Source organism: Pelophylax lessonae, assembly GCF_965119305.1.
Source record: "Pelophylax lessonae genome assembly, chromosome: 7".
Lineage (NCBI taxonomy): Eukaryota > Metazoa > Chordata > Amphibia > Anura > Ranidae > Pelophylax > Pelophylax lessonae.
This window is the reverse complement of record NC_138774.1, coordinates 56991190-57016085: the sequence shown is the minus strand read 5'-3', so window position 1 is coordinate 57016085 and position 24896 is coordinate 56991190. Positions and strand designations below refer to the sequence as shown.

The 24896-nt window shown below is 43.2% G+C and overlaps 1 protein-coding gene across 3 annotated transcripts in view; it reads left to right on the top strand.

Moving 5' to 3' along the window:
• Nucleotides 1-24896, top strand: part of DPF1 (double PHD fingers 1) — a 225993-nt gene that overhangs the window by 176006 nt on the left and 25091 nt on the right. For all 3 annotated transcript variants that reach the window (XM_082263625.1, XM_082263624.1, XM_082263623.1), the window contains exons 8-10: nucleotides 3251-3301; nucleotides 19770-19889; nucleotides 24318-24430. In XM_082263625.1, coding sequence (XP_082119751.1) covers nucleotides 3251-3301; nucleotides 19770-19889; nucleotides 24318-24430 — 284 coding nt within the window. The remainder of the gene's footprint in view (nucleotides 1-3250; nucleotides 3302-19769; nucleotides 19890-24317; nucleotides 24431-24896) is intronic.

Here is a 24896-nt window from a genome sequence, read left to right as displayed (position 1 = left end):
GTGGGAAGAATAGTGCCCCATCATTGGCGTCAGTGGGAGGAATAGTGCCCCATCATTGGTGTCAGTGGGAGGAATAGTGCCCCATCATTGGTGTCAGTGGGAAGAATAGAGCCCCATCATTGGTGTCATCCCTATTGTTGGTACCAGTTTAAGGAATAATGCCCCATTGTTGGTGTAGAACGAATAGTGCCTTGTATCAGTGGGAGGAATAGTGTTAGAAGGGCCTGATAAAGGCAAGCAAAGGGCCACATCCTGCCCCCACTGCTCTATAGTTACTCTCCTTTTTCATTGCAGGTAAATAATGGATTCCAAGCAGAAGCAACATGCCGTCATTGAGATCTTGATGAAGGAGGAGTGCAGACTTTCCACCATCAACTGAAGGCTACAGAATGTTTACAGAGATGACACCAGTGACAAGACATTACTATTGTGAATGGCATCATCTTCGTAAACATTCTGTAGCCTCCCTAAGGTTGTTGGGCAGCCTGCACCCCTCCTTCATCAAGATCTTAAAGGAGATGTACAGCAAAAGCTCATTGGGCTGTACGTCTCCTATGGATCACAGGAGTGCACTCCTGTGACCTGAAGTCCACTCTTTGCTGACATCACAGATGTCAGTCCAGGCTCCGTGTCATCACTACAATGGAAGTCGGGATCTGCCAGGCTCCTGGCCTGACACCCGGCTCAGCAAGCCGCTGAGAGTCTGAGCCGGCCGCTCCCTGCCCCTCCACAGCCCAGCGCTCCAGTGAGCAAGGAGGTGGAAGAGCAGAGAGCTGCTGACTGAGTCAGCAGCTCTCTGCTCGGGGAGCTGTCAGAACCGAGCCATCGGCGGTGTTCGATCACTCAGTTCTCATTGCAGAGGCACCGGGGGACAGATGCAGCATCGGATCAATACTGCATCCACCTAGGTAAGAATAGTTGGGGAAAAAAAAGCCATACATCTTTTAATGACGGCATGTTGCTTCTGCTTGGAATCCATTATTTGCCTGCAATGAAAAGCAGAATTGTATACTATAGTATAACTTTACAACCAATTTATACTATAGTATAATAAAATACTATAGAGGAAGAGTTACTCTGCTAACATGTGAAATTTGTATGACCTATGTGAGTTAATAAAAGGTTATACCCACTTTTGCATTGTTTTCGTTATAGCCTATGTATATGATAATAATTCATATTATTTATTATCAGATAATTAGGGGGCAGTTGGAAGTCTTTATATACACTTAGTTCTAGGCTGTCAGTTGAAGTGTGTTTAAATAACATATTTTTAATACATATATTTAATACAGTTCAGCTTATCAGTCCATAGATATGGTGGCTCCTTTAGTTTTCTTATTCAGCCTCTATTCCTTTTATTTCACCTGGTGATCCTGCCAATAGCACACTTCCTGTCTTAAGGTGCCAATGCTTACTCACTGTACTGTATCTATAAAGAAGCATTGCAACCCAAGGGCCAGAAATGTTTGAGGACTACAGAATGCCTCCCACCTACCCTCTTCTTCCTAACAAAGGTGGGGTGGATGTTCACAGGGTTGAATAGGGTAGGGTGATCAGAAAACTTGAGATAACAGTGCAGAGTGCACAGGACAGTATTGGCTTTTGGCATTATTAGCAGGCAACGCTTACTCGCTGTACTTTATTTATAAAGTAGCATTGTCACTCTATGGCCAGAAGTGCTTAGGACTACAGAACACCTCCCCCTATCCTCTTCTCCCTAAAACGGGTAGGGGGGATGTTCACAGGGTTCAGCAGGGTAGGGTGATCATAATACTTGAGATAACAATGAAGACTGCACAGGACAGTATTGGTTTCTGACAGGATCAGCGGTTGTTGGTTTTTTTTTTTTTGCACTTAAAGTGTTTCTTTAGCCTTTTTTTTTGGTTTCGGATAGAGTGAGCGAGAAGAGTTCTCTATAGAATATTGAGTATTAGGGCACAGTTTACAAGCGATCCACGCTCTGATCACTTTTCAGAGGTGTTTAACAAACGTTAGGGAAGCCATAGTTTAACCCTATATTTGCCTTACTACTCCGCCAAATTTTCATGCATTGCAGCCCCGTTGAACCGCAATAGTCGTGCTTGGCTGTACCACCCGCCAAAAGCAACCCGCTGTTTAGGTTTTGCCACGAAGCACAGAATTGCAGCCATGGCATGTGTACAGCCGTGAGCAGATGTATGTTAGTGTTCAGGTGGACGGCCATGGGTTAGTAAAACCACAGTGGCAACCACTTGACTTTACTCCCCCCCTCTTCCGGCCACATGTGTGAATGAAGCTTAAGGCTACATTCACACCAGCGATTAAGGCCGGTGTGAATAGAAGTGGCAGGAATCTTCTGAATCCTGCTGTAGCTCTCATCGGCTAGGTGAGGCCGCCGGCCCCATTTACTATAATGACAGGTCGCCGGCAGACGCAGCTATTCGTGGCTGTCTGCACAGCCAGTGATTACCTGCGGTGATTGCTGCTGGATGCACTTTGTGCCGCTGAGAGCCGCAGCAGGAATCTGATTCCTGTTGCTATAATTCACAACGGCCGTAATCACCAATGTGAATGCAGCCTTACACACAAGTCATGGCTTCAGGACAGTTGGGATTGAGAAGCAGTTCAGTTATATACAGGATTCTGAGAATGAAGGCAGCATTTCAGTTCTCTATGAGATATAGAATAAAAGGGAGAAATATGGAGCCGTTTAGGTTTTTATAAAATATTGAACATTATTGGAATTTTAGGAACACTCTGTATTTGTGGGATGAATGCAATCCTGACTATATGAACTTTTTTTGGGGTGACCAAGGTATTATCTTAGTGGTTGCACATAATAATGTGTATCAGGAGGACAGTTGAATCTTCTACAGAACAGGATGCGTTGCCAGTTCTGGCCTGTACAGAAGAATCGGCATTAGAAGCCTAGTTTTCAGTAGAACTGTGCATTGGGTAGGCGTCTCTGCTCTGTGTATAAGCATATTGCCTACCATCCCCCATTTCTACGTCTGTTTCTCTAATTGAAACAATAAATCAGGCAGAGATATATTAAATCCATGCTGCATGTTTTGGCGGCCCCTCGGATGCAGACAGTTGCTATGGAAACAGAGGAGTGACAGGGGTAGGTTATCAGTTTGGGTGATGACAAACTCTCCCCCCCCACCCCTCCCTCTCAGCTTCCCTAAAATAATCACACCTCCCACTTAACCCCTTGGTACCCCGCTGTGTAACTACTGCAATTCTGATCTCTTTCTTCCCCCTCTAGACTTTTACAGAGAGCTGAACTGGGTGCCTGAGATGCAGCCTCGACATACAGGTGAGGAGGATACAGGCTTACACAGTGCCCAATATATAGGAAATAAAACACCCCAACTACTGTGTAGTGCATGGGTCTGACTCATTCTAAATCATTTAAGTGGATTGTTTAAAGGAAATGTCCCCCCCACCCCCTTTGACCTTACTGTCTGTATCCATACCTATTAGATCTACAACCTTTTCTACCCAATAAACGCTAGATGTTCACCCACCCCGCCACCGCATTTACATCCCTTCCCTCCATCCCTCACCTAACATATAGCCACCGGTCATCTCCTTAGTTGGTTCATAAAATAATTTTGATCTTCACCTCACTAAATCTAGAGACAGCGATATCCATCCTGAAAAAAAAACATATTAGCATTTATACCTTCCATCAACAACTTTATCCTACTTGTTAATAGCTAGTGATGGGCTTGGGTTTAGTCCAAACCCAAGTTCGTCTAAAGTTAGCTGTCATTGCTGGCGGGAGACTTATTGCTAATATTACAAATGGGCGAGGATGCATGTGACATCATTGACTTAATTTGGCCAGGGGGGAGATTTCCCACCCTGCAGCTGACATTACAGTAGAGCAGTGATGTTCATGATATTACAATAGAGGGATGAGGTTCATGACATCATTGGTCTAATATGGCCATATGGTCATACAAGGTCAATGACATTACCCAGCATGGCCATGTGACCATATTGAGTCAATGATGTCACAAGCATCCCCACCCCTTTGTAATGGGAGCTACAGGACCAGGAATCTCCTGCCTGAAGCTCATTAGACCAGCAATGAGAGCTAAATGTCAGGTTCAGACGAACCTGGGTTTTCGGACTGAACCCAAGCCCAAACCCAAGCTCATCACTACATATTACCAGGTAGCTGGGCAGTGATAATGAAATATAGAAGAAAGTGACCGCACTCCGAAAGTTCTAATCAAAATAGGAGTAGTTTTATTCTTCATCACATACATCAAAGATTAGACAAGTGAGACAAAGGAGGTTGACACGTTTCACGACACAAGGGGTCGCTTACTTATAACCAATATGGTTTGATATGGTTATGAGTAAGCGACCCCTTGTGTCGTAAAATGTGTCAACCTCCTTTGATGTACGTGATGAAGAATAAAACTACTCCTATTTTGATTTGAACTTTCGGAGTGCGGTCACTTTCTTCTATATTTCATTATCTAACCGGATGACGGATCCGACCTGCACCTGAATTATACCTCACCTGGAAGCGGTCTCACCCATGTTTGGATTCCAGCTGGGCAGTGATGTCATGAGAATTGCCACTTCAATTTCTCCCCTACCATATAGTGACCTATTATCTCCTCAAATGGGTCATGAGAAAATTTTGAACTTCATCTCAATAGTTCTACTAGGAGAGACAGCGATATCCATGCTGGAAAAAAACAATTAGTAGTTATACCTTCCATCAACATCTTTGCTCAGTAATTTCCACCACAATTTATATCTACCTGGTAATAACTAGCGATGAGCTTGGATTTAGTAAGAATCCAAACCTGGAAGTTAGCTGTGATTGCTGGGCCAAAGACGTGCAGGCCGAGCGATTCCCCACCCTGCAGCTGACATTTCAATAGAGCAGTGATGTTCGTGACATCATTGACCTAATATGTCCATACTAGGTCAATGACAGTGACCCATAATGGTCATATTGACAATGATGTCATGAGCATTCCTACCCCTTTGTAATGTTAGCTACAAGACCAGGAATCTCCCGCCTTCAGTTCATTAGCCCAGAAATTACAGCTAACTTAAGAGTTTGAGCAGGTGCCCCTACCATATAGTGGCGTGCCATTTCCTCAAATGACTCATAAAAAAGTTTGATCTTCACCTTGATAGTTCTACTAAGAAAGACAGTGGTATCCATGCTGCAAAAACATAAATTAGTATTTATACCTTCCATCAAAAACTTTGCTCGGTAATTTCTACCACAATTTTTTATCTACCTGGTAATACCTAGTGATGAGCTTGGGTTTAGGCTTGGCTTCAGTCCAAACCCAAGTTCGTCCAAATCTGGAAGTTGTTCTAACTACAGGTGGGAGATTCCTGGTCCGTAGCTAACATTACAAAGGGGTGAGGGTACTTGGGACATCATTGACTCAATATGGCCACATGACCTTACTATATCTATGATGCTGACCTCATATGGCAATGTGGCCATATTAGGTCAATGATGTCACAAACATTCCTGTCCCTATGTAACATCAACTCTAGGGCTAGGAATCCCGCACTTTCAGCTCATTGAACCAGGAATGACAGCTGACTTCCAGGTTCGGACCCAAACCCAGTTCCGAACAAACTAAAGCTCTGTGTTTTCTACTGTTTGGTTGCTTTTTTGTACTACAAAAGACAATGAGACATGCTCTTTGCAAAAAATATGTTTATTTTAAAGCTGAACTCTTGTAATGAGACAAACTTTATCCTTGCAATTCTGCAATTCCCCCCCCCCTCCCCATGCACTGTATGCACTGTAAAGGGTAAATGTTAATTTAGTTCAGGGGTGCAGGGGTAGGGTGTATTACCTATTTTATCCCAGGCTCCAGCAATGTCCTTCACCTCTGCTGTTGGCAGCCTCACGGTGTCATCACGTTCAGTGTAGTTATTAACCCTGCATTGTACGCAAGAGGTGAGCATGCAACTGTGGCCCAAAGCTGCTTAGAGAGGATGCTGCAGGGTACTTGTTTCATGGATTGAAGAAGTCTGTCAGAACCAGCAATAAGGTTATAATTTACTCTTTCCCTGCACCCATAGACTAAATGGGCATTTAACCCTTGGAGTGGGGGAGGAGAGCAATAACGCAAGGGTAGATTTTGTGTAATTACCAGAGTTCAGCTTTAACATTTCAACCTGTAAAACCTGAAAAAGATCATATTATGCAAAAAAAAAAAAAAAAACCTTTGCAGAATATATTTGTTTTAACCTCACGGAAATGTATTTTACCCTACATGAAAATTTGTATTAAAGTATGAATTGAATCAGAAATGAAACAGCACGTGTTGCATCATTCAAGGAACATTTTCCCAGATATGATGAGCAGTTTGAGTTTAATTTAAAAAAAACTGTGCAAAATCAATGTGTGTGGGGGCAGAATGGAGGGGGCTCTGTGATTGGCACAGCCCTGGCCTCTCTGAATCGGTAGCCTGGAGAATTATATTGTTAAAACACAATTGTGTTTCACCAAAAAAATGGTAAATGATTGATGTTTCATTTGAATACACGGAACTTTGCAGGTTTTTAAAGGGGAACTGCAGCAACTGTATATCAGTTAGTCAAAGTTTTTGTGTGGGGGTGTGAATCAATTAAGACCCTCAGAAGGTACCATCCCTTAAATAACAATTATGGAAATACAAAGAGGCTTGGGACTTTTTATGCACTTCCTTGGGTTCAATAATCACTTGACCAAATAGTTATAAAATCATTTTTCAGCTTTTGCAGAGGATCCGACTCCTGAATCATTCTCGGGCCTGTCTCAGATTAGGAGGGAGCTCAGGCTCCATTACACCTCATTGGTCCAGTCTGATGCGCAACGCCTGGCTGCCAAAGTTTTTGAATTAGTCGATAAAAATGGAAAAATGCTAGCCAATTTAGTAGCAGAACCTTCCTTTTAAACTGTGATTCCTGGGATACAATCTTCCGCGGAGGGCTATGTTACAGACCCAGAGGGCATCCTAAGGGAATTCCATCAATTCTACAATATGCTGTATCAGGATTCCCCTCTGAACCCGAATAGGTGCCTACTGGATTTCCTGGGAGACGCACGATTGCCACTTTTGTCTGCTGAGGATAGGGAGGTACTTGAAAAAACCCCAATCATAAATCCCCAGGGCCAGGAGAGTGGTACAAAGCCCATATGGCCCTATTGGGCCCTAGGTTACAAAAACTTTTTGCTCATTGTTTGGAGGTTGGACAATTACCAGATAGTATGTATTAGGCACATTTTTTGCTATTGCCCAAATCTGGCAAAGATTTGATGCAACGCTCTTCCTATAGACCTATTTCACTTCTGAATTATGACCTTAAGATCCTCACTAAAGCCCTAGCCAACTGGATAATGCACATGTTACCATCAATTATCAACATTGACCAAACTGGCTTTATAGCTGGCAAATCCACTGATGTTAATATCCCCAGGGTTTTCACACATCTCCAGCCTGAAGAGACTGCCTCGAGAGTCTTGGTAGCCTTTGATATTGAAAGGCTTTTGACACAGTCTGATGGGGTTACTTGATGCAGGTGTTAGAGCTCTTTCGTCTCGGCCCTGTCTTTCGGAAGTGGATTGAGATATTATACAAAGTCCCTGTAGCTAGCATTAAGCTGAATGGCAAGTTTTCTCCCTTTCCGATCCAGAAGGGGATGAGGCAGAGGTGCCCTCCTTCCCCTGCCTTGTTCGCACTGGCCATGGAACCGTTGGTGGAGGCATTGAGGGCCTCCGATAAGGTAGCTGAGATTCGTGTGGGCTTCATTGTAGACAAGGTAGCACTCTATGCAGATGATTTAATTCTCTTTCTACGGGACCCTGGCCTTTCACTTTCGGAAGCACTACGGATCCTGGACCGCGTTGCGGCCCTTTTGGGTCTGTATCAAATGTGGGAAACAAAAAAATTTATAATGAAGGTATACTGGACAGTTACTGAAATATCTAGTGAATAAAAACCCAATTCCAAAAAAGTTGGGACACTGTACAAATTGTGAGTAAAAAAGGAATGGACTAATTTACAAATCTCATAAACTTATATTTTATTCACAATATAATATAGATAACATATCAAATGTTGAAAGTGAGACATTTTGAAATGTCATGCCAAATACTGGCTCATTTTGGATTTCATGAGAGTTACACATTCCAAAAAAGTTGGGACAGGTAGCAATAAGAGGCCGGAAAAGTTAATGTACATATAAGGAACAGCTGGAAGACCAATTTGAAACTTATTAGGTCAATTGGCAACATGATTGGGTATAAAAAGAGCCTCTTAGAGTGGCAGTGTCTCTCAAAAGTCAAGATGGGCAGAGGATCAACAATTCCCCCAATGCAGAGGCGAAAAATAGTGGAGCAATATCAGAAAGGAGTTATCATCATCTACAGTGCATAATATCATCCAAAGATTCAGAGATTCTGGAACAATGTCTGTGCATAAGGGTCAAGGCTGGAAAACCATACTGGATGCCCGTGATCTACGGGAACTTAGACAGCACTGCATCACATACAGAAATGCTACTGTAATGGAAATCACAATATGGGCTCAGGAATACGTCCAGGAAACATTGTCGGTGAACACAATCCACTGTGCCATTCGCCGTTGCCGGCTAAGACTTTATAGGCCAAAAAAGAAGCCATATCTAAAAATGATCCAGAAGCACAGGCATTTTCTCTGGGCCAAAGCTCATTTACAATGGACTGTGGCAAAGTGGAAAACTGTTCTGTGGTCAGACGAATCAAAATTTGAAGTTCTTTTTGGAAAACTGGGATACCATGTCATCCGGACTAAAGAGGACAAGGACACCCCAGGTTGTTATCAGCACTCAGTTCAGAAGCCTGCATCTCTGATGGTATGGGTTTGCATGAGTGTGTGTGGCATGGGCAGCTTACACATCTGGAAAGGCACCATCAATGCTGAAAGGTATATCCAAGTTCTAGAACAACATATGCTCCCATCCAGACGTCGTCTCTTACAGGGAAGACCTTGTGTTTTCCAACATGACAATTCCAGACCACATACTGCATCAATTACAACATCACGGCTGCGTAGAAGAAGGATCCGGGTACTGAAATGGCCAGCCTGCAGTCCAGATCTTTCACCTAAACATTTGACACATCATAAAGAGGAAGATGCGACAAGACCTGACAGTTGAGCAACTAGAAGCCTGTATTGGACAAGAATGGGACAACATTCCTATTCCTACACTTGAGCAACTTGTCTCCTCAGTTCCCAGATGTTTGCAGACTGTTATAAAAAGAAGAGGGGATGCCACACAGTGGTAAACATGGCATTGTCCCAACTTTTTCGAGATGTGTTGATGCCATAAAATTTTAAATCAACTTATTTTTCCCTTATTCCCCTATTTTCTCAGTTTAAACATTTTATGTCATCTATGTTGCATTCTGTTTTTATTCACAATTTGTACAGTGTCCCAACTTTTTTGGAATATTTGTATTTAAAATGAACAGACACACCAAGAGCAGTTTTAATAAAAAGCATAAAACAAAACTTTACTGGACATCAAAATACATAAAGCTTCCTTACACATAAAAGTTACCATAATCAATACACCAAATAACAAGACTTCAACACACACTCCTATTTCCAATATCCCAAAGAAAGGTCAATTAATACTTAACTCTGGCAACAGCTTACACTCGATAAGTGGAACAACAGGACAATGAGGTCTTGGCCACATGTTTCTACAACTCCAAACAGCCAACCTTCTCAAAACGATCTCCTTCCCCCAATGCTTATCACTCCATTTTCAAGTCCTGTATACCAGAGACCACCCACAGGATGTGGTCATTCCTTTGATCACTCACAGGCCATTTTGTGAGTGAGGTCATCAACACATGGGTTCACTCCCCCCCACAACCACATGGTTCATTGAATATGCGGCAGCCATTTTCTACAACTACACAACATCAAAACTCACTAAACCACCTGTGGGTGAGAGATATTATTACACATATATGGGAACATTTGTGATGAATCAGTTAAAATTATCCACAACTGATACAGGGTCTACATACTAATTGGGGTAAATCCCTTGTGTTACCGATTGATCAAGGGGCTAAAAGGTTAGCTAACCACAATTCCGTTTTGCAATGGGCAACGACTTAAATATTTAGGGATCAATATTTCTCCCAACCCTAAGGATTTTAGACATCTTAATTTGTCCCCAGCTCTTCAGTGGTGTAAACAGAGATTGAAAGCCTGGTCACATCTCCCTTTATCTCTTATCAGGAGAATTAATTTAATTAAAATGAAAGTCCTTCCCGTTCTATTATACAAACATAGGCACGCCCCAGAGTGGCTACCGAAATCCTTTTTTAAACAATTAGATTCACTTTTAGGTTCATTTATATGGCAATCCAAACCAGCTAGATTTAGAAGAAAAGTTTTATGCAGACCTTTGATGCAAGAGGGCTTGGCTTGCCCAGTCTTTCATACCTACTATTTGGTGGCCATGCTTACCCACACTCATAACTGGCCTATCTCTGTTGACACAAATGCCTCCATAGTATTAGAAGCTGTGCATTCAGGATCCTATGAGACCCTCCGTAATCTCCTCTACGGGGGTCTGAGAGTCTTTCACCCACCCCTTACAGCCGTTATGAGGGCATTTATTAAGGCCAGGCATGCTGTCATTACTAAACCCAATATAGTGAGGGGTAAAAGGTCCCCATCAACTCCTCTTCGTTTCAATGCCATGCTAGCAGAATTTAATTCCTTATCAGACCCCGGTCTTTGGGCTGCTAAAGGAATAAGATACATTTCAGATATTTGTGATGGGGGTGCACTATTTACGTTTGATAGGTTGAAAGATAAATTTATACTGCCTAATGTGTTCTTCTTCTGAGTCCTGCAACTCCGACATGCCTATATAGCGCAAATCGAGTCCTCCTTGTTTAGATTGGAGCAGGATGATTTGGAGGTTCTCCTCTGGGATGACGCTCTCAAAAAACGCTATCTTTTGGGAGTGCTAAAATGAGTAGCTACTGGTGGGAATTAGACCCCAAATCTCTCCTCTGGACCCCAATGCAGCCGGTCAGACTGAGATTGGTCCAATCGGGTGCTTCTCTGGCTGCTGGTGGCCAGGTAAACAAAGAGGCGGAATCGAAAGTGACAAACTACTCGTCGCTCCCGATTTCCAGGGTTACAGAGAGAAGGGAACTACGTAAGTTCCTTTCTCTCTCTATAGGGCAGCCATTGCCGCTAGCCGAATCGCCCCCGGGCACTGTGATGGGACTGGAGAGCCCGTGAGAGGCAGCGATGGGTGGGACCCCCTTCCGCCAACCGCAGAAGTGATCAAGTGGCTAATTAGCCACTCGGATCACTTCTGCCTGAAAGAGAATCACCGGCTGCAAAGAATGATACCATGATGATGCCTGTAGGTGCAGGAATCATCCCCGTATAACCACTGAAACAGGAACGTCCATTTAGGGGAAGTAGGTAAACTTTTTTACTTTTTTCTTCACTTGCTTCCTAGTTCCTGGCCTACGCCAAAATTATATCATACATCCCAAGAGTCTTCATGGGCCTTTTTGATTTTTCATTTGGAGGAGGAGCTTTCTCTGCTAAGCACACCTTCCTGTTTGCATGCCCGAGCTCAGGACAGATGGATTCTAGGAGGTCAATGGTAGCAGAATTATCTGCCCTTATTCAAGATGGCCAAGGCTAGGAATGCTAGGGGTGTTTTTTAAAGTTATTTTTCAACAGAATAAAGCATTAAGACATGGATAGTTGGGGGAGTTTGCTTTAAATATTAAAAATAAATTAAATACCATTTTCAGTTTGTGGTGCTCAGATACAGTTTAGTTTCTTTTTAATCTTATCTACCTGGGGGTTAGGTGTGGTGGGACACCCAGCGATTGCAGTTGTTCCTTTATTAAGGTCCAAAAATGTGGGTATTTGTCCCAAGACACTAATCATTGTCACACTAAAATTATTGTGTAGGCATAATGTGTTCTTATATATATGCCATTCCAATCTGCAGTGCTGACCTGTACATTCAGTAGTCCATGTACCTCCACTCTGTACACTGTGCTGTATGTTGTCATCTTCGCTCCTCACCCATACATTGTACTCTGCATTCCCCACACCACTGCAACCCCTTCACTGCACACAGCTGTAAATTCTGTTCTTCACACCACTTCACTTTCCACATTGATGTACACTGCATTCCTCACACACTTCAAGACTATACAGTGTGCTGCAACTCTGCTCCACTCTATACACTGTGCTGTACTTCACACACGTCTGCACACCACACTGTATTATACTGTATATTTAGCCCTGCACACAATGTCATACTGTATACTACTGTGCTGTGTATTCTATACTGCACACTACTTCATACTGTACACTACTATGCTGTGTATTCTATACTGCACACTACTTCACTCTGTACACTACTGTGCTGTGTCTTCTATACTACACACTACTTCACTCTGTACGCTGTGCTGTGTCTTCTATACTGCACACTACTTCACTTTGTACGCTGTGCTGTGTCTTCTATACTGCACACTACTTCACTCTGTACACTGTGCTGTGTCTTCTATACTGCACACTACTTCACTTTGTACGCTGTGCTGTGTCTTCTATACTGCACACTACTTCACTCTGTACGCTGTGCTGTGTCTTCTATACTGCACACTACTTCACTATGTACACTGTGCTGTGTCTTATTTACTGAACACTACTTCACTCTTTACATTCTGTGTCTTCTATACTGTACACTACTCCACTCTGTATACTGTGCTATGTCTTTGATGTACACTGTGCTGTATCTTCTATACTGCACACTACTTCACTCTGTACACTGTGCTGTGTCTTCTATACTGCACACTACTTCACTCTGTACGCTGTGCTGTGTCTTCTATACTGCACACTACTTCACTATGTACACTGTCCTGTGTCTTATTTACTGAACACTACTTCACTCTGTACACTCTGTGTCTTCTATACTGTACACTACTCCACTCTGTACACTGTGCTATGTCTTTGATGTACACTGTGCTGTATCTTCTATACTGTACACTGTGCTATGTCTTCTGTACTGTACACTACTTCACTCTGTACACTGTGCTATGTCTTCGATGTACACTGTGCTGTATCTTCTATACTGCACACTACTTCACTCTGTACACTGTGCTGTATCTTCTATACTGCACACTACTTCACTCTGTTCACTGTGCGGTACATTCTGTACTCCACATGCCTCCAAGATAAACACTCTGCTGCATGTTATATACTCCACACCAGTGCACCATGCCACTATATGTTGTCCTCTCTCGTTTTCAGCAAACCGCACATTGCATTCATTCTCATGGACCCCTCTGTACCCAAAGGGCACATTTTTGCTCATATACCGTATCTCACAAAAGTGAGTACACCCCTCACAATTTTGTAAATATTTGATTATATCTTTTCATGTGACAACACTAAAGAAATGACAATTTGCTACAATGTAAAGTAGTGAGTGCACAGCTTGTATAACACTGTAAATTTGCTGTCCCCTCAAAATAACTCAACAAACAGCCATTAATGTCTAAACTGGTGGCAAAATAAGTGAGTACACCCCTAAGGGAAAATGTCCAAATTGGGCCCAAAATGTCAATATTTTGTGTGGCCACCATTATTTTCCAGCACTGCCTTAACCCTCTTGGCATGGAGTTCACCAGAGCTTCACAGGTTGCCACTGGAGTCATCTCCACGATTTTTCCACGATTTTGACTGGACTTGTAGCAATGCCTGTGTCATCTTGAGGTCTCTGGACCTCAAAACACATCAGTCGGACCAAAGTAGTGCAGTGACTACTTTGAAGTCATTGCGACTTGAAGTTGCACAGATATGAACGGTACTCATTGAAAATGATGGAATACGACTTGTCATACGACTTTGCGGTCCCAAGTCGCAGGTCATGACGCACAGGTGTAAAAGGGGCCTTACTGGCTGAATGCTTGTCTGGGTCAGTGACTCAAAGTATTGACACCTTTGACAGCCAGGAAAGTAGTATCTTCAGAAGAAGTTTAGCAGCGGCAGCCCAAATTACTCCCACCGGCCATTTTTTTAGGTACACCTGTTCAATAGCTTGGTAACACAAATTGCTAATCAGCCAATCACATGGCAGCGACTCAATGCATTTAGATATCTACATGTGGTGAAGACGACTTGCTGAAGTTCAAACCGAACATCAGAATGAGGAGGAAAGGGGATTTAGGTGACTTTGAACGTGGTATGGTTGTTGGTGCCAGACAGGCTGGTCTGAGTATTTCATATACTGCTGATCTACTGGGATTTTCACACACAACCATCCCTCGGGTTTACAGAGAATGGTCCGAAAAAGAGAAAATATCCAGTGAGCGGCAGTTGTGGGGAGGAAAATGCCTTGTTGATGTCAGAGGAGAATGGACAGACTGGTTCCAGATGATAGAAAGGCAACAGTACCTCAAATAACCATTCGTTACAAACAAGGTATGCAGAATACCATCTCTGAATGCACAACACATCGAACCATGAAGCAGATGGGCTACAGCAACAGAAGACCACACCGGGTGCCATTCCTGTCCGCTAAGAACAGGAAACTGAGGCTACAATTCGCACACAGGCTCACCAAAATTGGACAATAGAAGATTGGAAAAACACTGCCTGGTCTGGTGAGTCTCGATTTCAGCTGCGACATTCAGATGGTAGGGTCAGAATTTGACGTTAAACAACATGAAACCGTGGATCCATCCTGCCTTGTATCAATGGTTCAGGCTAGCGGTGGTGGTGCAATGATGTGGGGGATATTTTCTTGCCACACTTAGGACCCCTTAGTACCAATCGTTTAAATGCCACGGCCTACCTGAATATTGTTGCTGACCATGTCCATCCCTTTATGACTACAGTGTCCCCATCTTCTGATGGCTCCTTCCAGCAGGATAATGCACCATGTCACAAAGCTCCAATCATCTCACCACTGGTTTCTTGAACATGACAATGGCCTCCACAGTCACCACATCTCAATTCAATGGAACACCTTTGAAATGTGGTGAAACGGGAGATTCGCATCATGGATGTGCAACCGACAAATCTGCAGCGACTGCGTGATGTTATCATGTCACTATGGACCAAAATCTCTGAGGAACGTTTCCAACACCTTCTTGAATCTATGCCATGAAGAGTTAGGGAAGTTCTGAAGGCAAAAGGGGGTCCAAGCCGGTACTAGCAAGGTGTACCTAATAAAGTGGCCGGTAAATGTATATCTCTTGCGTTAGGTGTCCTCTATATAAATGGTGTCAAAACGGCAGATATTCCACTATGGATAAAACTGAAGAATTACAAACAGTGCAGCAAAGTAATCTGACGGGGTTAGGATCCCGATGAAACGTCTGTGGTGAGCGCGGGTCTGGAAGACAAGCAGATCAGCTAATCCAGTGACCACATAGGTCACAGGTAGCCAAGCTCAATAAATGTAGCCAAATCCAAAATCACAGATCTTGGAGAGAAGCCACGCAAATCCAAATAAAAACAGACAAATCTATACTGCAAGAAACTCCCAGAGCTGAGGCTTAGCAGGATGATGAATGAATAGAACAGGGAGACTTTTACAGTATAAGTTAATGGTAACATCAAAGGCAAGAGGTATGCATTACACAACAAAGGAGCGGAATGTAAATGCCAGGACAAGGCTATTTCTGATTGACCAGGATCAGTCACTGTACATCACTGCATTCCTTTTTCTGTAAATAAAGTGTTATGGTCATTCTATAATTTATGGTCCCTCTATACTTCAACAGTGCATGATAATGGTAACTGTACCATAAAAGGTATACATCATCCTACAGAGTAGCAGAATGTAAATCCCAGAACAAGGTTATATCCGATCGACCAAGATCAGCCACTGTACCTTAAAGCTGAACATCACTTAAAAATAAAAGTACCACTCACCCTTCTTCCCCTATCCCCCCACCTAACATTTTTTTTTTGGGGAGTGAATACCTTTTTGTGACAGGTACCTGTTTCCACTTCCACTAAGCAAGAATTAGGTCAGCTTGGCCCGCCCCCACCCCCCTTAACGTGTCCCTGGAGGCTGCGGGACCAGCCCCAACCAATGCTGCTCTGCCTCACGCATGCGCAGTGGGGAGTCATCTGTCAGACATCAGGAAGCTGGCTCCCATATCCAAGATGGTGGCGCCAGAGAGTCGAAGCCCCGCAAAGAATTAGATCTGAGGAGGGCCGCGCTAGACTCCACTGGCTGTTAACTTTCTATTTCTTAAAAGTCAGCAGCTACAGTACTTGTAGCTGCTGACTTTTATTTTTTTTTTTTTAAAGCGAAGTAAAGTTCCCCTTTAACTCCAGGTACAAGTTAATGCAGCTCCAACCATTAATACATCATACAATATTTTTTTTTAAATGCAAGCTGTGAATTTGACCTGGCCTCTTTTTGAGCATGGTTTGCCTACTGTATTCTATTCTTATGGCGTCGGCTTATCCAGACCCTTTCTCAGACAGTCTGGGTAAGAAAAGGGGTTTAAATGGTTAAAGCGTAGTTCCGGCCATTTTTTTTTTTTTTAGCTAAAATTACCCCCATTATAGTCACCGCTCGTTCTTTAACAATTAGCTATCTTCAAAATTGTCCCCTTTTCAGTAGTTGTGCAGCAATAATTACTTACTTTGTTCTTCTTCTGCACAGCGCGGCCATCCTGACTGTGGGCATGGGAAGCCCGCTGGGTCTCTCTTCCGGGATTAGGTGCATGCTGGCTACCCAGGCCATGTGCAGTGTGAAGGAAGTGCACCCCACTGCATGCACATGTACTACATTTCCTATTTATAAATGGCGCTGAACTCCACCTAGCATGGCATAATTTCCGGTTTTGAAATAACACGATGCGAGCAGCAGGGGATGCCAAATGACTCTTGGGATTGATAACACAGAAATCCTAGGAGCTAATGCACAGGCGGAAATGATGTACCTCGCCGCAGCGAGCTTAGGACAGAAGTACACCTTCAAAACACTAGTAAAGGTACAAAAAAAGAAAAAAACTGTGTCCAAAAACAGGGTGGGGGACCTATTTGTATTTTTGCCTGGAAATCTGTTTTAACTAGATGGTACAGGTGCCTTGTTCTCCATCACTTTAATCATAATATACCCCATATAGGTTGGCGATGCCGTGCTTCGAAGGGAAACATGCTCCATTTGGTGGGATTGCCTCCCTGTGCAGACGTTATGGAAACAAATTTTTGATTGAAGCCTCATACACACGTACCGTGTGTTGGCCGTGAATTTTCGGCCGCTGCCCGATCGGCCGATTATCGGCTTGTTAGTATGATGATTCCGACAACCGACTGCGACTTTTCGGCCGAACAAAATCTGGTGTGCATGCTATAAAATTTTTGTTGGCCGTCAGCAGAACGGCCGATTGTTCCTCAGTCAGTACAGATTTCGGCCGACAAAAATCAGTTGAGCAAGACTGGGCATGCTCAGAGAAGAAAAAACACACGGAAAGTAGACCAGAACATGACATCACTTCTGCAGTTGGTTGTTGTTGGCCGACAAAATTCGTGTGCAGTCTAGAGCACATTTCAACCAACACAACAACACTGGACAAAAGACGGCCGATTGGTCGGCCAACAATCGGGGTGTGTGTACGGGGCTTAATATTGTAAAGTTATGGACACTTCTATTCACGCTTCACCTGGGGTGGCCCTTCTGTCCATGATTCCAGGACCACTTAAGTCAGCCAAAAAGGGGGTGTTTAGAAACTTTCTCGCTGGAGCTAGAGCGGTCATTCTCCGACACTGGAAATCAGCTTCTGTACCCTCCCTTGGAAAATGGGCAACCAAACTAGACTCTATAAAAGGCCTGGAATGGTTGTTGGTACAGGAAATTAGAAAGGAAGAACAGTTTTCTCATACCTGAACCGCCTGGTCCAGGTTTCGACACTTAAAGGACACTCTGTCACTGTATCTAACTTATCATGATGGAGTTTTCCTGATAACTTCTGCTTCCCCACTCTGGCCCTTACTCCCTCTTGTTACCGCCCCCCCCCTTTTTTTATCCCCCTCCCTACTTTTACCTTTTAGCTATTTATTTATTTATTTTTGCTTAGCAAGCATAAAGTGAACAATTTACACATAGATGTGTTCCCCAAGGCAAATGTGGAATCTATAACAATTTAAACTCTAGTTATAACAAAAGACTCTACTAAATATTTATGCAAGTAATTTTTATATATATCAGTTCGGGAACATGAATCCCTGACTCACAATAGATGTACAATGTACTCCAAACACTTGTAAATGTTCTTTACCCCTGAACTTTTTCTCTATTATAAATGTGACTTCTGTTTTATATATCTGAAAAACGTAATAAAATAAGATTGAAAAGAAGAGAAAGTTCCCCTTTAACTCCAGGTACAAGTTAATGCAGCTCCAACCATTCATACATCATACAATCATCATCATCATCATACAATGTTTTTATTTTTTTTTTAAATGCAAGCTGTGAATTCGTCCTGGCTTCTTTTTGTCCCTGTACAACAGAGCTCAGAGACAGAGAAAGAGAAGCAGCACAAAGAGACAGTTAGGAGTGTTGCAATGCAAGGAGTATTCAGATAGGAGAGAACAGAGTGACAGAGACAAGCTTATCGGTTTGCTGCTTCTCCTTTCACTGTCCAGTCATTAGGTGGGAAGGAGACTTTTTGGTGAAGGTAACACTGCTGCAGAGAAAGATCAGGTCCGCTTCTGTACCAGACAGGAATGTACTGTGCAGCAGAACTGTGTAAATCTCAAGACTGGATGGACAGAATTTTCAAACCCTTTAGCTGTTAAAACTACTCTCATATACGTACCTTTGTATATTTAGCTGTTTGCCTGAAGTTCAGTTTTTAGGTCACTTTTAAACTGGTAGAAGTTTCTACTGCCCTGTGAAAAGTGTTATTTCTTTTAGTGAGTGGCACAGCAACGGCTTCCAGGCATTCAGAAGGTGATCCTGTCACCTTCTGAATGCCTTTATGTTTTTTTTTGTCCTGTTTTTTTTTTTTTTTTTTTTAGCTGAACAGGGATTTTTTAATTTTTTTATTGCAACATCGCTCTGCAACCCCGCGGCTAGCATTTGGCCCGTGAAAGCGTGAGTCCCCATGCTGTAATAGGTGAATTTGACAGACGGTGCCACCTATCAAACTCAGCATGCCAAGTTACATTCGCTAAACAAATCCTAACGACCGTGGCATGTATGAACAATCCACTCCAGCTGCCATGTCTACTTGTCATTGGGTGAATGGGGGGGCAGTAAAAATGCAGATCGACCACTCCTTTTTACCATCTCCTGGCCAACCATGTGAAAGAAGCCTAAGGGAAACCTGTACTGAAAGAAATATGAAGCCTACCATTGTTGACCAATACTGGAATTGCCAGTTTCTTAGCCTTCATGCTGATCCTTTGGCTTTAATACTTTCTGAGTCACTAACATAGAACAGGTATGGATATGAGATGTTCTGAATGCAGTCTGACATGAGTTGCTGCATGCTTGTTCCAGATATGTGACTCAGAAGGTATTATTGTCAGAGACAGCCATGCTGCTAGCATGTTCACAAGGAAGGCAGCAGCGGCGGCCGATATATTTGCCTAGGTTTCCTCCAAGCCCAACTTCAACCAAAACACGATCAGAACCTACCTTCTCAACCAACCTCGTCTGCATCACAATGCTTTTCAAAACTGCCGCTGTAGTTTAGTAACTCACACTTTCTTTTTCTTGCCTTTCAGTTAAAAAGGCCCCTGATGGCTCGGTTATTGCCAATGGCTATTGCGATTTCTGTCTAGGAGGAGCCAAGAAGACGGGTTGTCCAGAAGACCTCATTTCCTGTGCAGACTGTGGACGTTCTGGTAAAATCTGACATCACTTTTGTCAAGATCTTGTTTAAAATAGGATTTCTGCTTGCATATCCTTCATCTCATCAATGACCAGTTACATATAAAAATATACCAGGGGCTTCCAGAGCTGAATATATGCCTCCTAACATAATACAGAAAAACAGCTGAGCAACCTTTAAAGCATGGGTGTCCAACCTTTTGGCTTCTCTGGGCCACATTGAGTGTAGAGATATTTTCTCGGGCCGCATATAAAATATAGACTATAGTTAAGGTATATAAGTAATAAAATGCAGCAGCACCCTTCCCGCGCGGCCGCACCCCCCCACTTATTTAACACAACTAGAGGATGATCAAATGGAATTGAATCAGTATACAGAGGATTACTTCTCTGTATACAGTGATTTGGAGTGGTCATGGTGGTAGGAGCCAGAAACACTGCACATGCTCACATCCCCCCTCCGAGGCAGCCACTGCCTACCGTTAGTTGGAAGCCGCTGTGGCCATGCCCCCGACACGACTTCCTTCCTCCCCAGCAAAAAAAATTGTCAGGGGGCAGTGGGCCGCATTGCCTGGGGTTCTGGGCCGCATGTGGCCCCCTGGCCGCTGGTTGGACATGCCTGCTTTAAAGGGTTAGTTCACCTTGACCACAAAACTGCCTATGCAGATAAGGGGTATCTGTAGATAAAAACAAACTGTGCAGCTCTGACTAAAGTTGAATAATGCCCTTGCTATAGGTGTAGGCCATTTACATATCTCATGAAGCCTGACTGGAATACTCCAAGGATGTTGCTAAGTGAGGCCTAGTCATTACTGCTCACCTCCTCCATCACAGTAGTGAGCTCTCAAACGCTGAGCTCAGAGCTACTGCAACAGGAGAGAGAAAGCATGTGAGGGGATCTGAATCAGAGAAAGAGCTCACTCCTGTGATGGAGGAGGTGAGCAGTAATGACTAGGCCTCGCTTAGAAATGTCCTGGGAGTTTTTCCAGTCAGACTTCATGAGATATGTAAATGGCCTACACCTATAGCAAGGGCATTGTTCATCTTTAGTCAGAGCTGCACAATTTGTTTTAATCTAGAGGCACCCCTTATCTGCATTTACAGGTTTTTTTGTAAAAGTGAACTATCCTTTTAAAGAGTAACTCTACTTTCATGGGAATAAAATAGCAAATAAATAAAGATAATAATATAGCGTATACAATGCTACACAAGTCATATTATAATTGAATGTTATTAAAAATTACCTTTCGTTTTCAATCTGCAGAGCTGTAATTTTCTGTAAAATGCAATGCAGTATGGCTACCTGGAGCTGTTCTGTACATACAGTGGGTACGGAAAGTATTCAGACCCCCTTAAATTTTTCACTCTTTGTTATATTGCAGCCATTTGCTAAAATCATTTAGGTTCATTCTTCTTCCTCATGAATGTACACATAGCACCCCATACTGACAGAAAACACAGAATTGTTGACATTGTTGCAGATTTATTAAAAAAAGAAAAACTGAAATATCACATGGTCCTAAGTATTCAGACCCTTTGCTCAGTATTTATTAGAAGCCCCCTTTTGATCTAATACAGCCAGGAGTCTTTTTGGGAAAGATGCAACAAGTCTTTCACACCTGGATTTGGGGATCCTCTGCCATTCCTCCTTGCAGATCCTCTCCAGTTCTGTCAGGTTGGATGGTAAACGTTGGTGGACAGCCATTTTTAGGTCTCTCCAGAGATGCTCAATTGGGTTTAAGTTGTTGTGAAGCCACTCCTTCGTTATTTTAGCTGTGTGCTTAGGGTCATTGTCTTGTTGGAAGGTAAACCTTCGGCCCAGTCTGAGGTCCAGAGCACTCTGGAGAAGGTTTTTGTCCAGGATATCCCTGTACTTGGCCGTATTCATCTTTCCCTCTATTGCAACCAGTCGTCCTGTCCCTGCAGCTGAAAAACACCCCCACAGCATGATGCTGCCACCACCATGCTTCACTGTTGGGACTGTATTGGACAGGTGATGAGCAGTGCCTGGTTTTCTCCACACATACCGCTTAGAATTAAGGCCAAAAAGTTCTATTTTGGTCTCATCAGACCAGAGAATCTTATTTCTCACCATCTTGGAGTCCTTCAGGTGTTTTTTAGCAAACTCCATGCGGGCTTTCATGTGTCTTACACTGAGGAGAGGCTTCCGTCGGGCCACTCTGCCATAAAGCCCCGACTGGTGGAGGGCTGCAGTGATGGTTGACTTTCTACAACTTTCTCCCATCTCCTGACTGCATCTCTGGAGCTCAGCCACAGTGATCTTTGGGTTCTTCTTTACCTCTCTCACCAAGGCTCTTCTCCCCCGATAGCTCAGTTTGGCCGGACGGCCAGCTCTAGGAAGGGTTCTGGTCGTCCCAAACGTCTTCCATTTGAGGATTATGGAGGCCACTGTGCTCTTAGGAACCTTAAGTGCAGCAGAAATCTTTTTGTAACCATGGCCAGATCTGTGCCTTGCCACAATTTTGTCTCTGAGCTCTTCAAGCAGTTCCTTTGACCTCATGATTCTCATTTGCTCTGACATGCATTGTGATCTGGAAGGTCTTATATAGACAGGTGTGTGGCTTTCCTAATCAAGTCCAATCAGTATAATCAAACACAGCTGGACTCAAATGAAGGTGTAGAACCATCTCAAGGATGATCAGAAGAAATGGAAAGCACCTGAGTTAAATATATGAGTGTCACAGCAAAGGGTCTGAATACTTAGGACCATGTGATATTTCAGTTTTTCTTTTTTAATAAATCTGCAACAATGTCAACAATTCTGTGTTTTTCTGTCAGTATGGGGTGCTATGTGTACATTCATGAGGAAGAAGAATGAACTTAAATGATTTTAGCAAATGGCTGCAATATAACAAAGAGTGAAAAATTTAAGGGGGTCTGAATACTTTCCGTACCCACTGTAGATGGTGTACAGAATGCCCCCCCAGATATGTAATTTCCTGCTTGTGTGATTTCCTTGAGAATAACAAAAGGTAGGAATCTGCAACAAGGTTTGTTAAAGTGAAGTTCTGCCCAAAAGTGGAACTTTCGTTTATCTGATTGCTCCCCCCCTTCGGTGCCACATTTTGCACCTTTTGGGGGGAGCGGGTACCTGTTTTTGCAGACTCGGCCACAGCGAAGTACGACACAAGTCCAGCCCCCTTCGCTTACTGCACCACCATTCAGCATGCGCAGCGCGCTTCGCGCATGCGCAGTAGCGGCTTCACTGCCAGGCTCCCTTACCACCAAGCGCGGCCGATGAAAAACATACCGACATCGCTGGATCCCAGGACAGGAAAGTGTCCTAATATTAAAAGTCAGCAGCTACAGTATGTGTATTATTATTATTATACAGGATTTATATAGCGCCAACAGTTTGCGCAGCGCTTAACAAAATGAAGGCAGACATTACAGTTACACTACAATTTGGAACAAAAGGAATCAGAAGGCCCTGCTCGTTAGAGCTTACAATCTAAAAGCTGACTTTTCATTTTTTCTGGGGGTGGAACCACTCTTTAAAAAAACCTTCCAAAGTACACAGACCACCCAGAGGAGAAATCTTTTTCTAATCAGAAGTGGAGTTACTCTTTAAAGCAGACCTTCACTTGCTCTGGCGAATCTTGCTCCCTAGCTCCCTAACCCTGTCATCAACATGACAGCTTCCCACACAGGGCTCGTGGTTGCTAGGACACTGGTGGATGGCAGCTTCCCGACCACCAATGACTAATCCCTGGCCCCTTTAAGCTGAGATTCTCCAGCCTATAACTAAATGTACACAAAGGGGAGGGGGATGCTTGCTGACATCATTTCAAATATGCCAATGACCATTTATTGAGAAATGACAGGAATCACCCAGCCAGTAGCTTAATGGGAATGGGGATGCATCAATGGAGTTTATAACACTGTTGGCTGGACAGCCAGCAGCGTCTTAGCAACCATTGACGCTGTGCTTCCAAAGCTGAACATGCACTGAGAACATGAATGTCTGTGGTATAGACACTTCAGCCAAAACTGTTTCACTTCACTGCAATAGATAAAGGTCCTGTCACCAACATTATGGTGCTTTTGGCAGAGCTGTGTAAGTATCAGGGTTGGATGGACAGCAATCATTTGGCAGATAAATCAGTTTCCATATAAGCATTAAATTGTGTATATTACTGACCTGCTGTTGAATGTGCTGTTTGCTGGGCTCTATGTGGCTTTAATTAATTGAGTCACTGAACTGGAATCAGCACGCAGATACAAAATTTTGTCAGAACTCCTACAACCTGCATGTTTACTTTGAGTTGGTGACTCAGGAAGCATTTATTCCACTGGTTCAGCACCGCAGCCAGTAAGTTAGCATTTTCTGAGAGGTTAACAATGGCAGTCTTCATATTTCTCTCAGCACAGGTTTTCTTTTACGTTCTGTGTGCTGTTGTTATAATCCTCTCTTCCTGCAGGTCACCCCTCATGTCTACAATTCACCGTCAACATGACAGCTGCTGTTAGGACTTATCGCTGGCAGTGTATTGAATGCAAGTCCTGTATCCTTTGTGGCACTTCAGAAAATGACGTGAGTGCACCGTAATGTACATGTACTCTAAAGATGTCCAAGTTTTCTTTTTAAAGTATACCAAATCTCTGACTAGGTTTAATAAATAACAGTCAGTGTGCATAAACTGGGGTAGCCAACTTTTGTTAGTATAAACACATGTTCCAGCATTTGTTTCACATGCATGTATGGACAGCTTGTCTTTTTGCATGCGTCAAGGTGGTGGGGCTTAACGGTACTTTGATTTAAAGTGGTTGTTAAGCCACTACTATAAAATAATCAAATTTACTCTGTACCTATATATATATATAGGGGACAAAAAAATAGTAAAAAAGGTACACTGGGCAATGGGCTATATAACAAAGGTAATAAGATAAAATCGTAATGTAGTATTGAACTCACAGTAAATTATTGTAGATTGGTACAAACAGCCCATTGCCTAACATATCTAACAGGGGAAACAATAAAAAAGGGGGGAAAATGGGAC